Here is a 13,349-nt window from a genome sequence, read left to right on the forward strand (position 1 = left end):
TTCTATTTGCTGTAAAACTGTTTTCCTCTGTGTGTAGGATATCCTGCTAATGAAAGGCGAAGGTGAAGTGAAGCTCAACATGACAGTGGGAAAAGGAGAACAGGTCCTGAAGCACAACAGAATGGAGGGGCAGGAGGCCATTTGTTCACAGCTACAGAGCCTGAAGGATGCCTGGGCCAATATGTTGATGACTTCAATGAGTTGCCACAGGTAGGAAATGTGTCCTCTTTTATTCTTTCAGGGAGAACTGTCAGATTGAAGGCTGATAACAGTGTCACCATAGTTCATAACCCTGAGTAACATGCATTGTGCTGTTCTACCTTGCTTAATAACATTTTATCGTTGCTCATAGTCGTCTGGAGTGGACCGTGGCCCAGTGGACCAGCTTTCAGGAGAATAAGAGTCAGCTGCAGCAGTGGATGGAGTCAGTGGAGCAGGAGGTTGGGATGACTCTGCCTCAGCAGCCTGGCCTCAAAGAGAAATCAGCTTTGCTTGAGCGACTCAGAGCCATCCTGGCCGACGTGGACGCTCACGCAGGAGCACTGTCACGCCTTACAGACAAAGCCGTGGAGATGCATGAAAAAACTGGCGACCAGACCTTTGGACCAGAGTCGAGGGCAGAGCTCAATGCACATTTTGCTGATATCTCAGCTGTTGTCAAGGTGATCTAGATACTTGCATTGGTTAATAGTATTTGCAAATACCTGCCAAACCTTAGATGAATAATTTAGGAAAACTGGGTCAGCAGAAAAGAAGGTGTGGATATGGGAACATTAAAAAACACTCTCACAGAGCAAACACTTTGCATCATGATCAGCTTTCTTACAAGCTGATCTAAGTTTCCAAATTGTGTCTGAGAAGCTGGTTATATCATGCAAGTTTGACCACTATTACTTTAGTATCTTAGATGGACATTTTGCTATTTTACACAGTATCATACACAGTAGTTGATGTTTACATTGTCTTTTTATCCCCAAAGGGTAAAGTGCAGTCCATGCAAAACATTGTGTCTGAGCATGAGCAGTATCTTGATGCTGTGAGAGACTTCAACGACTGGCTGATCTCAGCAAAAGAGGAACTCCAGCGCTGGTCGGACCTGTCAGGAAACTCACTCTCTATTAAAAGAAAACTCTCCAAAGTGCAGGTGAGAAACTTAAAAATGTTATACTACCTGATGAGAGATGTCTGACCTTCAGTGTGTTTTCTGTCATATCTACTCTGGGACTTCTCCCATCCCAGCTTTAGCCTCAAAACCTCCACATTGAGTCACCTGGGAGACATTGTTAGTAGGTGTTTGAACCAGTTTAGCTGGATCCTCTCAGTGGAGTTGTAGCTTGACTCTGAGATGAGATTCTAGGATAACTGAGCTCCTCTCCATGTAGGAAAGACTGAGCATTAATGTCCAGTCATTTCTACCACTTGTGACAACAGATTTACATTTTTGGTCTCAGGTGATGACACATGACCAGAATTTATATTTTATTATTCCCTTTAATATGATCGAAGACCTCAGCATACCTGAGAAGACTCCTGTTAGGCCCTTTTGGCTCTGGGGAAAACTGTATTTAAAATTACATGCTTTAAAGATAGCACTTCTCTAAACTTATAACTAGTACTTTTGTAAGTTGACGGAGGTGATAAATTTCTCTTCTCAGGAGTTGCTTGACTCTAAGCAGCGAGGCAGAGAGAGGCTGAATCGGGTTCAAAGATGTGGGGCAGTGGCGAGAGATCACACTGGCTCGGGGGGCTATGAGGCTATGGAGCGAGAGGAAGCAGCCTTATTGTCATCATGGGAACAGTGGGAACGTGGAGCACTACAGACACGGGCCAGTCTGGAGACAGCCCTCTCCCAGATAGCCAGCTCTGAACAAGAGTTCAGCAGCTTGTCAGCACAGCTGGAGCACGACCTGCAGGATTTCAACCGTAAGCTACACAACTGGCGTCTGCGTTTGGCCCATGCAGATGACAAAAAGGATGGAGAGGAGGCTGTTAAGCGGTGGCAGATAGCAAAGGTAGGTCTTGGCTTAATTCAGTCCTAATAGTAAGCCACCTTTAATACGAAACAAGCAACAATAGCAGTAGTTTACGAGAACATATAAATACTTTTGGTTGTTCATCACTTCATGATATCTGTTTTCCATCCAGGACACGTTAGAGGAACTTGTCAAAGCTGAGCCCATGTCTGATAGTCTAAAGACGCAACTCAACGATCTGTGCCGGTTCTCCAGAGACATGGGCACACAGTCTGAGAGAGTGTCTGCTCTTATTAAAGAATACAACAGGTGAGAAAATGAATGAATATAGCACATAGTAGTCCTGGTTCTTCAAGGTAAACTGTCACTACATTTAGCATTTAGATATTTTATGTTTAATTTGTAAGATATATTAGTTATTTTAGACGATTGCCAGATCATTACACGGGATTTGTTGTACAAGTATAGATCAGGAGTGACTTGTACAGGTCATTGCAATGCAGTGTAATAGCCCCACAATGAATACGACCGTAGTTAAATGTTTAGAATAATGATTTAGCTCTCTTTCCGCATCCTGGTAGCCAAATGGTTAGAGTGCATACCACAAGGCTGCAACGTCCACAGTGTAATTGTGTATTTTTGAACTGCATTATATTGTATTGCATTGAACATTGCACACCACTACATTCACATATCTGGAGGAGCAAACATATTAAAAACACTTTACAGTAAACTACAGCTTAATACAACAAACCACAGACTGCAGTCTACAACGACAAGTTACTATATAACTGAACCGACACCTCTCTAACACACTGTCACCAAAAATGTAACATTTCACATGGTTTTTTGATTGATAGGCATTGATTAACGATTATACATGTTACTTGTTTACTTGTTTCTAGTCTGAGTCTCCAAGCGTCCAGGGAGTGCCAGAGCAAAGAGAAGCTGCTGGAACAAGGTTTCCGCTCATCCTTCAGAGAGTTCCAGCAGTGGTTGGTCAATGCCAAAATCAACACAGCCAAGTGTTTTGATGTCCCTCAAAATCTCAATGAGGCCTCATCTAGCTTGCAGAAGATTCAGGTACAGCACTCAGAGACCTCATGCTGTCGGAAAAATGTATTTGATTACCACTTAACACTTCAGTACCGTGTCTCTTTTTTTAACCTTATACATAATGTAACTGCAACTAAATAACCCAAAACTGCAAGATTAAGAGTTTTACTGTGTGCTCGAGTTGTCATCTCATCTCTCCTGTCTCTCCTCTCAGGAGTTTCTAAGTGACAGAGACCAAGGTCAGTCAAAGCTGAATGCTGTGGTTGCAAACGGTGAGCTCATCTCCAGTATCGTAGGTAAAGACAAAGTCGATGCAGTTCGGGCAAAAATGAACACTGCCAGAGAGGACTGGAAAAATATGATGTCTAACCTGCACAACAGAGAAGCAAGTCTACAAGTAAGCATCTAAACATCTGGGCCATCTTTCATGTCATTCCCACAGTAAAAACCTGCAGTGTATTAATACATCTGAAGCCAAGGAAACATCTCATCAGTGTCTTTTGTTTGTTTCAGAACGTTTTGTCTCAGATGAAGGATTTTGAGGCAAGTGCCGAGCCCCTCCAGGAGTGTCTGAATGTGACCGAGCTGGCTGTACAGGAGAGCAGCACGAGGCTTCATGATCTCACAGCCAAGAAGTTGGAGCTTCACAAGCTACAGGTACCAATGTCCAAAATCCACCGAGCTTGGAACGCCCCTCATGCTCAAGTGCAACAACCACTCAGTGCTTGAGTGCCAACCTGACTACACCTGTCATGTGCAGAAGCTCACCATTCCACCTACTGTACATTACAGTGTTTTAGCGTAGCTATTATTTGCCTAGGAAAAACTGCCAAGAGCTTATGCTAACTGCCAGTTGCTTGCTTTTTGAATTCATGCCATCTTTCTGCTTCTCTTTGCTGTTTTCACATCTTCTTAAGTGTCTGTCATAGAAATTAATTCTCACTGTATTCATAAAAGGCATTTTAAATGTGTTTAAAACTATCTACCAGCTGTTTCCAGAGGCCTTGATTGCACGTCTTGACCACCGAGAGCTTTAACAGTAACACTGGCCAAACATCTCATTCTCTTTTCTTTTTGCCATGTTGCCATCTCTAACCCCCTCAGTCTGTGTCCGGAGTTAACTGTCTTATATCTGTGTGTCAGCTTGCATGCCTCTTTGATAACCTGCTTGTGCTCTTCCAGTCTGTGCTTGAGGAATTAGCCTCTCACGAGGTTCAGCTGAACAGGCTGAAAGAGAAGGCCCAGCTGCTGTGGGATGAACACGCGGCCGGCAAGGGTTTTGTGCACCGTGTCTCGCAACTCTCTGCTCAGTACCTAGCTTTAACCAACCTGACCAAGGTACAGTAATGCCTTCCAATCTACCTGTGCACTGGGGCTTTTCTAGGGGTAGAGCTGGAGAGGAGACAGAGGCACTAGACTGGATCGAGCTCTGATTTAAGTTATTTTTACTGATGATAAACAGAGAAGGTACTAACACACCATAATTAAAAACTAATTTCTTTCTTTTGTTACTATAAGTCTTATACACAGGATATACAAGTTCATTTCCTTTATGCCTGTTGTACTAAATCTTTATTAGTCATTCAAGAATCTGCATGTGCAATTACCAGGTTGAGCCTAGTGTGAATTAAATCTCTAAAACTCATAGTGATCATTTTCTGACTGTGTCCTGCTTTGTAATTCTGCAGGAGAAGGCATCTCGGATCGATCGAATAGTCACCGAGCACCAGCTTTTCTCCCAAGGGTTAAAGGAGCTTCAGAACTGGGTGGCCGATACGAGCCACATGCTGCAGACTTACTGCACCCCCACTGCCGACAAAAACGTTCTTGATAGCAGGATGATCAAGCTGGAGGTATACAGAGTCGCTGGTAGTTTTCAAGGAGTTATCACAGTAAATTCCCAATATAGCGTTGCAATAAATACACTTGTGATTGTTGCACCAGGCCTTGCTGACCGCTCGCCAGGAGAAGGAGATCCAGCTGAAGATGCTGATCACAAGAGGAGAGTCAGTTCAGAGAAACACCTCAGCTGAGGGAGTGCCTGCAGTCCAGAAACAAATACAGGAGCTAAAAGATTCCTGGGATGCTCTACTCTCTGCTTCTATTCAATGCAAAAGGTTTGTTCTCTTCCACAAGTAACAACACCTAAAAATGTGTTTCTAGCACCCTTTTGGTAGCTTCATAGCAACAGCATTGTTGACAAAAAAAAAAATCCCAAACTGTTAACTATAAAAAGTGTGAAGTGCACACAGTGTGTAAGCGCTGCAGCTGCTTCTGTTTTGTATTGCAACTATTGCTACAACTACTGTACCGTTGTCTGACTTTGTCGCACTGCACTCTTCAAATCTGACAGTCAGCTGGAGGGTTCCCTGTCTCAGTGGACCAGCTATCAGGAGGATGTACGACAGTTTGTGGCGTGGGTTGAGCGTGTGGAGGAGAGTCTTGACCCCACGGACAAACAGTGCCCAGAGATGAGAGACAAAACTGCAAATCTGAGCAAAGCCAAGGTACTGCAATTTTCTGTCATGCTGTAAGACTTGTATATGAGTTAGTGAATTACCTTACCACTCTGATAGTTGTTTAAATACAGAATATATTTGAATTTTAAACCCTAAATTCTTACAAGTAATGAAAATGAGTGGTGAAAGTTTTTAAAATCTTCCAGCAAAGAGCCATTTAACCACAATAGGTATCAATGTGAATTAATGCACAGTTGATGGATAATGTTACTCAACCTTTCCTGTTGTTTCAGTTGCTGTATGAAGAAGTGCTGAGCCACAACACCCTGCTGGACACCATCACTGCAAAGAGTGCCAGTATTGCTGAGAACTATGTTGCTCAGCTGGAGCTCCAAGATCTGCAAGAGCGCTATAACACCATCAAAGACAATGCCATGGTAACGAGCAGCAGAAGTGCACAACGCTAGGCAGTGAATCCTATTTAAAATGCATTTTGGCTTTAGTACTGTGATACAGTTCACTTTTCTGTTGCTCTTTCAAAAGAAGTATACATGTACAAACCTGTGACAGGATAATTTAATGGCATCGTAAAGCGATGGTTTATTGTCATTTAATAAGGCTCATTCTTACGTTTAAACACAATTTGATATAATAAGTTAGATTCATCAACAGAATATTCATTAAAAAGTATCACACAGTTAAAGTGTGAAAAGTGAAAGTACCAAAGCAGGAGCCACATAAACAAAAGACAATTAGCTCTTAGATTACGACTGATTATCCTCACTGTGTTCTCAGAGGGCAGTAGGCAAAGCAGAGGAACTAGTAAAAGCCCACCAGGAGTATCAGCGGGGTCTCCATGCGTTTGAGGACTGGCTGGAACAGGAACAAGAGAAGCTCGCCTGCTACACCCAGCTGGAGGGCGATGTTGATATGCTGGAGGAGACTCTCCAAAAGCTGCAGGTGTGGAAATGATCAGTGTGGAAATATTGTTGTAAATAATACTGACATTTAATTATATTACTGTTACTACTACACAGCCTGAAATGTTATTCCACATAAGTAATATGTTTTCTAAAAGTTTAGAGAGCTCAAAGTGGTCAACCACATCTGTGTCACTACAGGAACTACAGCTGCGCTGCACGGAGGGCCAGGCTTTGTTAAACACTCTGCTGTGCAGTCGAGAACTGGTCGTTCCCTGGGGACTGCCTCAGATAGAGGATAGAGCGCTGGAGACCCTGCAGCAGGAGTGGAGGTTGTACCAGGCCCGGCTGGCCGACACACGGGCTCAGCTCAACAGTGCTCTGGCCAAACTGCGACAGATGGAGCAGAAGTTCCAGCGTCTCGACAGCTGGTTAAAGGGCATGGAGACCAAAGCACAACTGCGTAGCCATCGGCGGTCTGACCGCGCCACTAAAGATGCTCAACTCCAGCTAATAAAGGTTAGCGTAGTGTGCACACAGGGTGTGCATGTGAAATATTTTTTACCCTTGTGCAAAACTGCATAATTATGTATAGTTTTCAATGCTGTTTCAGTTGCTGGATAATTTCCTCACAAGTGACAAAACACTTTTAGTGCAGAGCAGGTCACTGCAGTTCTCATCGTTTTCAAGAGCCTTGGAGCAAATTCATTTCCAATGGAATCAATGTAACTTCCTGACACTTTCCAGTGAAATGAAAAATGAAGATAATTGCCCCAACATCACTAATGATCCTTCTTTTATCAGAGCTGGCAGGAGGAAGTGCTGGTTTATCAAGAGGAGATGGAGGGCCTCAGTCTTTTGGCTCAGCAGGTTCTGGATGAAACCCATATTAGCAGTCGGATCAGTACCAGAGCCACTCAGATCACAGCCCGCTACCACGCTCTGCTTCTGCATTTACTGGTAACATCTTCTTGAACACAGCACACAGTATCACAGTAACACATAAAGTTAATGTTATATATATATCTATAAGTATATACTTGAATACATGCTTGTTGATAGATTTGTCCTGGTTGCTTTAAACTTTTACTTTAATTTTAGTTTTAAAATCTTTCTGTAAATCTTTATTTTGACATGATCCTAACATTGTTTCATCCTCCGCCTTTGTGTTGCAGGAGACGATCAAACAGCTGCAGGAGGAGGTGTCCTGCATTGAAGAGGCTCAGTGTGTCTTCAGAACCTTCTCAGACTGGCTCAGCAAAGCCCAGAATAACTTCAGCACTGTGGCTATAAGTATCGATGTAGTGGACCGATTTGCCATGGAGAGAAAGATGAAGAAACTAGAGGTACACTCTGACATAGAACACATGCCTTTTGTGTGTTATTGTCTGCTCTGTAAAGACCATTCATAGCATTAGAACTTCAACATGTCATCAGTGGAAATGCGAGCAACATTGCACTAATAAAAGAAGCAACAGCATGATAATCCAAGCCCATGTACCTTTCAGGCTCTTCAGGGTGACATGGAGCAGGGTCACACTTACCTGAAGGCAATGAGGGAGAAGACTCAGCGAGCCATGGCGTTCTTGGAGGAACCCGAGGCAGATCAGCTAAAGGAGGAGGTGGAGACCCGTCTCTTCCAACTGGAGGAGTTGATGGTGGCTCTGCGCACAGAGCACAGCTCCCTCGAGAAATGTATCTCACTCTCCAAAGACTTTATGGATAAATACAAGGCCCAGAACCAGTGGGTGACGGAGACCAAGAACCTTTTAGCATCAAGTGTAGAGCCTAAAGCTGAACTCTACCAGAAGAAGGCTCAGCTAGCAAAGTACAAGGTAACTTAATATTGGTTCATGTTTTTGGAAACCGTGAAAATAGAACAAGACAACTAAATAATTTTGACTGCATTATTCTGCTCCACCTTCATGCATGCAGACCATCCAGCAGACAGTGCAATCGCATGAGTCAGCAGTGAAATCTGTCATTGAGAAAGGAGAGGCCCTGCTCGACACAGTCCACGACCCTACAATAAGTGACAACATGAAAAACCTGCAGGCTGACTACCAAGACCTCTGCTTGGCCGCTAAGGTATGTGTACTGTTAGACTGTTTCTGCTGAGATGTAGTCTGGAGAGTTGGTCTTGGATAGAGGGTCCAAGTTAAGTCCAAAAATGTAATTGCTACTATTATGTTGTTATATTACATAATGGTAGCAATTCAGGATTTCTGTTTGAAATTGATGTACCAGTATATATTGTTTTGTTGTCATACAAATATGAACGTGACTGAGATTTGCTTGTGTTGTGTTTCAGACACAGGTCCAGAATCTTGTGGAGTGGGTGAAGGAGCACGAGGATTACAACAGTGAGTTGCAAGAGGTGGAGAAGTGGCTGTTGCAGATGTCCAGTAGACTGGTCACCTCTGACTCCATGCAGACCAGCAGTATGGAGATGGCCACTCAGCAACTTGCCCGACACAAGGTGCCCAACCGTGTCACTGTCCTGCAAATATTCACAGTTGTTACTGTAGTGTTGGTTATATAGCAGTGTATATTATTACATTACATGAAAATAATTTTGGTTTACATTTCATGGATTACTTTTCATGATGTGCATTTGTACCTGCAACACCTGAATGTTCTCTTTTAGGCAATAATGGAGGAGATAGCCAGTTTTGAGGAGCGTCTCAGCAGCTTGCAGCAGAAAGGAGAAGGTCTTGTTGCCAGCTGTACAGATCAAGTTCAAGCTAAGATCAGTCAACAAGTCCAGGCTCATCAGCAGGGAACCAGAGACAGCTACTCCGCCATTTGCAGCACTGCTCAACGTGTGAGTAATATATATTTAACTAACTATAAAGCCTTTCCATTTGATCAACCTGCCTTTTTATTTTAAGATGTAAAGATAGTGAAAGTCTTACCTCACCTTGTCGAACAGGTGTACCAGAGTCTAGACCGGGAGCTGCAGAAACACGTTAGCCATCAGGACACTCTCCAGCAGAGTCAGACCTGGCTCTCCACAGTGCAGGAGGAGCTCCAGCTCAATGATCAGGGACCATCTGGACTGCAGGAGGCACTCAAGCAGGTAACTGACACACTCTTGGAACGCAGTGATAGCATCAGTGCGCTTAAGTTATTTTTGTATAATTTATTTAGAATGATTTACTTGTGCATACACACAGGTGAAGCACTACAGGGCCCTTCAGGAGCAGGCCAGTACTTACCTGGACTTGGTGTGTTCTGTGTGTGACCTGTCTGATGATGCTGTGAGAGTGACAGCTGCCAAGGTCCAGCAGGTCAAACTCACGGTCAGTTATTTCTCCTTATCACTGTACAACATAAAATACACATTTTATTAATCTAGGATGATTAGTGTATTAGTAATAATGACTCACAAACTGATTTTAATTACAAAAAAAAGAAAACAGGAAATTTCCTTGATGGTATGTTGACACATTACACCCACTGACAAGGTTTCATGAAATACTGTGTGCTGACACACAGTGTAATGATTGGCATGGATATAAGGCATATTATGGCCAGTACCCTACAAATACTCCTTCATCACTCAGTCAGAAAATGCATACAAGCAGCATGACACCCACTGTGATTGCAACTGCTCTGTATCTAGGAATATATAATCCTGCAAATATTCGATGCAAGAAACTGTAAATGTCTTTTTACAGATTGAGGAAAGGATGTCCAGTGCTCAGGAGCTTTCAGAGGGCTGGAGGGAGATCAAGGAACAGAAACAAGATCTAACCAGCCTGTTCCAGGACATGGAGCAGCAGCTCCTCAGTCTCTCCAGAAGGCCTGCAGAGCTGGAGACCAAGATAGCTCAAAACATGCTGTCACAAGCCAAGGTAGGGAACAGTGTCACCACCACTGTTATGGGCAACATTTTTTTTTATCATCCTCGTCAAACCTCTTTTTCTTTTGGGTATTTATTAAAAGCTACATATAACATATGTCTATGTGCCTAGTACTGTGAGTCTAAACATGACTCTGTTGGTGATTTCGTTTTTGCCATCTAATCCAACATTTTGGCTTCAGTTGTGTGGGGATTAAAGAGAGATCTGCTTACTATTTGGGTGTATTTAGGGTCACCATCAAATATATTGCTTGTCACACAGGAATGCAGCCAGCAACTGCAATCTAAACAGAGTATCCTGACCAAGATGAACGAGACTGTGGGCAGATTGACTGGTGGCCAGGACTCCCCAGAACATGCAGAGCTTGACCGCCTGAGCCATTCCTGGCTCGACCTCTGCCATCAGGCCAACAAGCTGCAGGGTCAGAGGGAGGAGGACCTGCAGAGGGCTAAAGAATACCATGACTGTATCTCTGCAGTGGAGGCACTGTTCGAACAGGTCTCCAAAGAGTGGGACAATCTGGCCAGGTGTGTTTGTGCATAAAGTGCATTTTTCCGTCACATACTGCTGCGTCTTCATTCCACTCTCCTGACAAGGTTAAAGCCAAAAAAAGGCTGCAAAAAGATGCCAGTTGTGCTTTCTCTCACAGTCTCTTTTTCCATTGCTATACATTATTTTATAAGGAAAAAATGTATGTATGTAAGATTTCAGGGATTATGAGAAGGAGACCTCCTTGGATAAAAAAGATCTGTGCAAGGCCAATTATGACCATCACTGTTGGGAAATGATTGAATAATGATTGCACGTGTTGCATGCAACATTTGTATAATTACTTGTTTATTTTTTGTAACAGAACGGATGCTGAAAGTTCATCTCAGCACTTGGAGGCTTTACGGAAACTTGCAGTAACCCTGGAAGAACAAAAAGGCACTCTTGAGGACCTTAAAGATCAGAAACAGAAAGTCATCCAACATTTGAACCTGGATGACAAGGAGCTGGTAAAAGAGCAAATCAGCCACTTTGAGCAGAGATGGTCTCAAATGCAAAACCTAATTGAGAGGAAAATCCAGGACTCAGTGGTGACGCTAGAAGATATGAGCCAAGTAGAGGCCCGTCTGAGAGAGGCTCGGGACTGGGCAGAGGAGCAGCAGCCCGCCCTGTCCGAGGCCATGAAAATGAGTCCACCCCCTGAGCTGGCTCAGAGCTTCCTGTTTGACCACCTGAGCATTTGCAGTGAGTTGGAGGCCAAGCAGCTGTTGCTGGCCCAGGCCATGGCCGATGCTGACAGGGTGCTGGCCCGGCTGGGCCTCAGTGAACGGCAGCGTTTGCAGCAGCTGATTTCTGCCACCCAATCTGAAGTGGAATCTCTGAGCGTGAAAGTCGTGCAGCGCAGAAAACACCTCAGCAAGGCTTTCACAGAGAGGACGCAGTTCCTGATGGCTGTGAACCAGTCAATTTCCTGGGTCCAGCAGAATGAGAAGAAGGCCCAGGCAGAGGAGTACATTGCCTTGTTACCTGATGACCTGGCCAAGCAGGTCAGAACATGCAGGAACATCCAAAGCAGTCTCAAAGCCTATCAGAGTGAGCTGACCTCCTTGTGGTCTCAGGGGAGGGATCTGATGAGAGATGCCAGCGAGGAAGAAAGGAATGAGATTCTCACAAAGTTACAGGAGTTACAAAACATCTTTGACAAAACGTTACATAGATGTGGCCAGAAACTGCAGGAGCTTGAAAAGGTATTAGTTTCCAGAAAGTATTTCAAGACCGATCTAGAGAAAATATGCCAATGGTTGAAACAAGCTGATATAGTCACCTTTCCTGAAATCAATCTCATGGTTGGAGACGCTGAATTGGAAGCACAACTACTGAAGTATCAACTGATAGTTGAGCAGGCAATTGAATATGAGAACCTCCTCCTAATTGTACAAAGAGCTGGCCAGGAAATATTGCCCACTCTGAATGAAGTCGACCACTGCTATTTAGATGAAAAACTCAACACCCTCCCCCACCAATATAACAGCATATTAGCACTAGCCAAAGAGAAACAGGAGAAAATCCAGCAGGCTATTCTTACAAGGAACGAGTACACCTCTTTCATAGATGTCACTCATAAAGCACTTAAAGAGCTCGAAGAACAGTTCAACAATCTTGGCACACAACCTGTAGGGCTGCAGACAGAAGAAGTTGTCAGTTTGCAGAGTGATTACAAAGCCATTCAGGCAGATCTGAGCAACCTTGGTCTAGCTGTGAGTGAACTGAACCAGAAGAAAGAGGGATTTCGGAGCACTGGTCAGCCTTGGCGCACAGAGGAAATGACCCAGCTTGTTAGCCTGTACAACGGCCTGAAGAGGTTGGTTGAACAGAAAGTAGAGCATCTAGATGAAACCTTGGAGACATTTGAGGACCGCAAGGCGATGGCCATGCAGGTCGACTCTCAGTTAAAGGCAACAAAAGAGCAGCTGGTTAAAGTCAACGCAGAGACCCAGTCGGCTGAGGAGAGGCTGAAGAACTACCATGCTCTAGCAGGGAGTCTCCAGAGTGCCAACTCTCACTTGTCAAGGCTCATGGAGCAGATGGACACTCTTGCCCCCCGTGTGGACCATGCGGCCCATGACGCCTCTAAAGACCAAGTGGTTCTGTGGCAAGAGGAGCTACGGTCTTTGCAGGCTGCAGTAGGGGAGCTGATAGAAGAGTGTGAGAACAGGTTTGTTCAAAGTAAAGACTTTGAGACAGAGATGAAGAGGACTCTGGACTGGCTGCAGCAGGTCAGGGATGAACTGGGCTGTGCTGTGATCGTGGACGTGAGGGTGGAGAAGGTGCAGGAGGAGATCAGGAAGCAGCAAATCATGCAGGAGGAAGTGCAGTCCAGGCTGAGAATTGTGGCCGCTCTCAGTAGCAGGGAGAAACAGGAGTATAACAGTGCCAATGAGCTTGTCCCGGCCCATGTAGATACAAACCTGGAAGAAATGGCAAAGCTTCAGGCCGATGTCCAAAAAGCACTGAGCTCAAAACAGGTGAGGCAATATTACATTCTCTAAATTATACATTAATTTAATGCTGTTTGTTATAGTTACC

The 13,349-nt window shown here is 44.2% G+C and overlaps 1 protein-coding gene across 1 annotated transcript in view; it reads left to right on the forward strand.

The window, feature by feature from the left end:
* The window catches only part of syne1b (spectrin repeat containing, nuclear envelope 1b), a 70,255-nt gene that overhangs the window by 26,011 nt on the left and 30,895 nt on the right, over positions 1–13,349 (forward strand). Inside the window, exons 52-77 of the mRNA XM_087177902.1 lie at positions 38–210; positions 353–662; positions 980–1,144; positions 1,656–2,012; positions 2,146–2,282; positions 2,879–3,056; positions 3,244–3,426; positions 3,543–3,686; positions 4,212–4,367; positions 4,718–4,882; positions 4,974–5,146; positions 5,383–5,536; positions 5,782–5,925; positions 6,284–6,448; positions 6,610–6,927; positions 7,213–7,368; positions 7,584–7,754; positions 7,917–8,243; positions 8,344–8,496; positions 8,720–8,887; positions 9,056–9,232; positions 9,341–9,487; positions 9,585–9,710; positions 10,089–10,265; positions 10,536–10,801; positions 11,128–13,288. Of these exons, the coding sequence (XP_087034028.1) occupies positions 38–210; positions 353–662; positions 980–1,144; positions 1,656–2,012; positions 2,146–2,282; positions 2,879–3,056; positions 3,244–3,426; positions 3,543–3,686; positions 4,212–4,367; positions 4,718–4,882; positions 4,974–5,146; positions 5,383–5,536; positions 5,782–5,925; positions 6,284–6,448; positions 6,610–6,927; positions 7,213–7,368; positions 7,584–7,754; positions 7,917–8,243; positions 8,344–8,496; positions 8,720–8,887; positions 9,056–9,232; positions 9,341–9,487; positions 9,585–9,710; positions 10,089–10,265; positions 10,536–10,801; positions 11,128–13,288 (6,951 nt within the window). The remainder of the gene's footprint in view (positions 1–37; positions 211–352; positions 663–979; positions 1,145–1,655; positions 2,013–2,145; positions 2,283–2,878; positions 3,057–3,243; positions 3,427–3,542; positions 3,687–4,211; positions 4,368–4,717; positions 4,883–4,973; positions 5,147–5,382; positions 5,537–5,781; positions 5,926–6,283; positions 6,449–6,609; positions 6,928–7,212; positions 7,369–7,583; positions 7,755–7,916; positions 8,244–8,343; positions 8,497–8,719; positions 8,888–9,055; positions 9,233–9,340; positions 9,488–9,584; positions 9,711–10,088; positions 10,266–10,535; positions 10,802–11,127; positions 13,289–13,349) is intronic.

The sequence above is a fragment of the Seriola lalandi genome, unplaced genomic scaffold (genome assembly GCF_002814215.2).
Source record: "Seriola lalandi dorsalis isolate HSWRI2012SDOR001 ecotype SW California unplaced genomic scaffold, Sedor1 jcf7180002054660, whole genome shotgun sequence".
NCBI lineage: Eukaryota > Metazoa > Chordata > Actinopteri > Carangiformes > Carangidae > Seriola > Seriola lalandi.